The following is a 2,724-nucleotide window of genomic DNA, read 5'->3' as shown; positions in this document are numbered from 1 at the left end:
TTTGGTGAGAATTTTTCGCAAAATTAACAACACAAATCCTTTCGACAAGTCTCAAACAAGCAGCACATTTTAGGAACAAGTTGTTCAAGAATTTGTGATAATCAATGGAAATGATAATGGAAGATGCCAAAAACAACTACAATCTTGGTTAGCAAGCATCAAGCGTTTTGCAAGCTTTTTCACATTTCATTAACGGCGTCAAATAGTAATCGTGAAGATGCTTTGAATTTATACCAAACGGATCATGGAATGCCATTCATTCATATCACCGCTTTGGAGATATTTCGTGGAGCTCGAAGTTGATTTGAATGAAGTGTATGCATGAAGAAGTATTATGAAGTTCTAGTTAAATATGTAATGTAATTGTAAACGTGCACGAAGAAGTATTTATGAAGTTCTAGTTAAATATGTAATGTAATTGTAAACGTGCATGAAGAAGTATTACGGAGTTCACAAGAACTAATTAAATTGTCTACTTAATGAAAACGTGCTTGATTGAAAAATGGAGTATGAAATTTACTCTCCATTCTCATAAAATGCTCCATCTCCTTGAGGGTCATATTGGTCTTCATCGGTGTCCACGTCGGTTGTACCCTCATGAACTTCCGGTAAGGCATAATCCATCACTAGGTTCAGAATATCTCCATCTCCCAAACCATGTCCATGTCGTAGCCAAATGTGTGTAGTGAGTTCTTCGCGAAGTTCCGCCCAACGCGCCGGGTTGTACAATACTTGAGGAGGTAGCCTTATATTTCCTTGAATTGGCGGTTGAGGTTCTTGTCCCGAGATCATCCTCCAAACCTCATTGCGATATTCCATCTCAACACACATATTGTGCATTATCAAGCACCCCATCATAATTGACTTCATGTCCAATTTTTTATAATAACAACATGGTTTCAATATAATACCAAACTTACCCTTTAGACCACCAAATGCACGTTCAATGTCTTTCCTTTTTGCTTCTTGATATTGATTGAAAAGACTTTTCGCGTTGTTTGAGGCGGGTTTGTGTGCTTGCACAAGACAACCATACATAGGATATGCTCCATCTCGTACATAGTACCCCGTATTGTAGTTTCTTCCATTGATTTGATAATGACAAGTAGGTTCTACACCATTAAGTTCTCTATCGAACAAACCCGTAGCACGCAAGACATTACAATCATTATTCTGCCCACCCAACCCAAAATAGGAATGCCATATCCATCTATCATATGAAGCTACCGCCTGCAGAACAACCGTGGGAATTGACTTATAACCCACGTGGGATCCTTCCTGATCCATAGGACATGCTCTCCATGCCTAATGAAAACAATCCACACTACCAAGCATCCCAGGAAACCCACGAGCTTCATTCTCCGCCAAAATCCTCTCAGTATCTTGAGCGGTAGGCTGACGCATGTATAGATCCAAATAATTGCATCCATAAACTTCTTAGCATAAAAGTAGATAGTGCATGCTGCCATTTGTGTGTAATCATCTAGAGAATCTGGTACAATTCCTTTGGAAAAATGTTTCATGACGGCAACCATTTTCATATATGGAGAATGGACAGGAATACCGCAAGCATCGGTTTTTTGACGAAAATCATGGTCATAATCACAAACTTGCTCTAAAATTCTCAGAAAAAGGGGACGAGGCAAAGCAAACCGACCTTTGAACTTCTTTGGCCCATATGTACACCTGAAGTTGAAGTATTGATGCATCATCCTTGCATCGGCATCTACACGGTTTTTGTGCACCTTCTGACGTTCCTTGACTTCATTTGGGATGGGTTGATGTAGCCCTTGCCTCCTTTGTGAATCCAAAAGCGTAGCCACTGCTATAACATTCTGCTCAGTATCATCTTCATCATCTGTAAGACCAAACAAAAATTTTCTCAAAGCTCCTTGCATAATGTACCTAATATAACAAAATTAAGACAGTCCATTAAAAAAAAGCGCTTCATATAACACTCCGTAATAAAGAGAAAAATAGTACTTAAAACACTCCATAAAAAAAGAAATAACAATCCATATGTTTTCATAAACACTCTATAAAAAGAAATAGCAATCCATATGTTTTCATAAACACTCCATAAAAAAGAAATAACAATCCATATGTTTTCATAAAACATTACAAGTACTTTCATTCACTCAAAGTAGCGACGGGTTGATTGGGTGTATTGAGTATCATAATTAATGTTAGGTTAGGTATCTAACGACGCATCGGTAAATTCATTGCTTTGATGAGGTTGTTGTTGATTGTGTGATGTAGTTGTTCCATCGTCACACTAGGAAGGTAGCATCCTTGAGTTGAAGGCCATTGATTAAATGAACCACCCAATGTGAGATCTTCTTGATTGATTGGTTGTGAGGAATAGACATATGGTATTGAAGAAGAAGATCTGCCAGATGAGGAACATGAACTTGAGGCATAAATGCGCCTTGACTCCCTCGGTACTACTTGATGAGCTCCATTGTAGAATTCATATTGTTGTGACATATAACTGAAGCACTGATCCTACAAGCATAAAATAGGTAGGTTTAGTGGAGTATTCAAGAAACTTAAAATGAAAATGAAAACAAATGTAAATGAACTTACCAATGTCAAACCCATCGCAGAAAATTTATACAGACAAGGTTGCCTTGGAACTTCTACTCGCTCTTCAACGCCAGCTCCATTGATGAATGGTAAAGTGAAATCTATCTCCGGCAGCTGTGATAGGGGCTCATTTTGTGT

General features: G+C 38.2%; 1 protein-coding gene across 1 annotated transcript in view; it reads right to left on the bottom strand.

The window, feature by feature from the left end:
* Positions 1-516: 516 nt before the first annotated feature.
* LOC113355136 overlaps positions 517-2,724 on the bottom strand; it is a 3,018-nt gene continuing 810 nt past the window's right edge. The window contains exons 2-3 of the mRNA XM_026597922.1: positions 1,401-1,905; positions 517-1,305 (exon numbers count right to left, since the gene is read on the bottom strand). Of these exons, the coding sequence (XP_026453707.1) occupies positions 517-1,305; positions 1,401-1,905 (1,294 nt within the window). The remainder of the gene's footprint in view (positions 1,306-1,400; positions 1,906-2,724) is intronic.

Source organism: Papaver somniferum, chromosome 1, assembly GCF_003573695.1.
Source record: "Papaver somniferum cultivar HN1 chromosome 1, ASM357369v1, whole genome shotgun sequence".
Taxonomy (NCBI): domain Eukaryota; kingdom Viridiplantae; phylum Streptophyta; class Magnoliopsida; order Ranunculales; family Papaveraceae; genus Papaver; species Papaver somniferum.
This window is presented reverse-complemented; position numbering and strand designations above follow the sequence as displayed.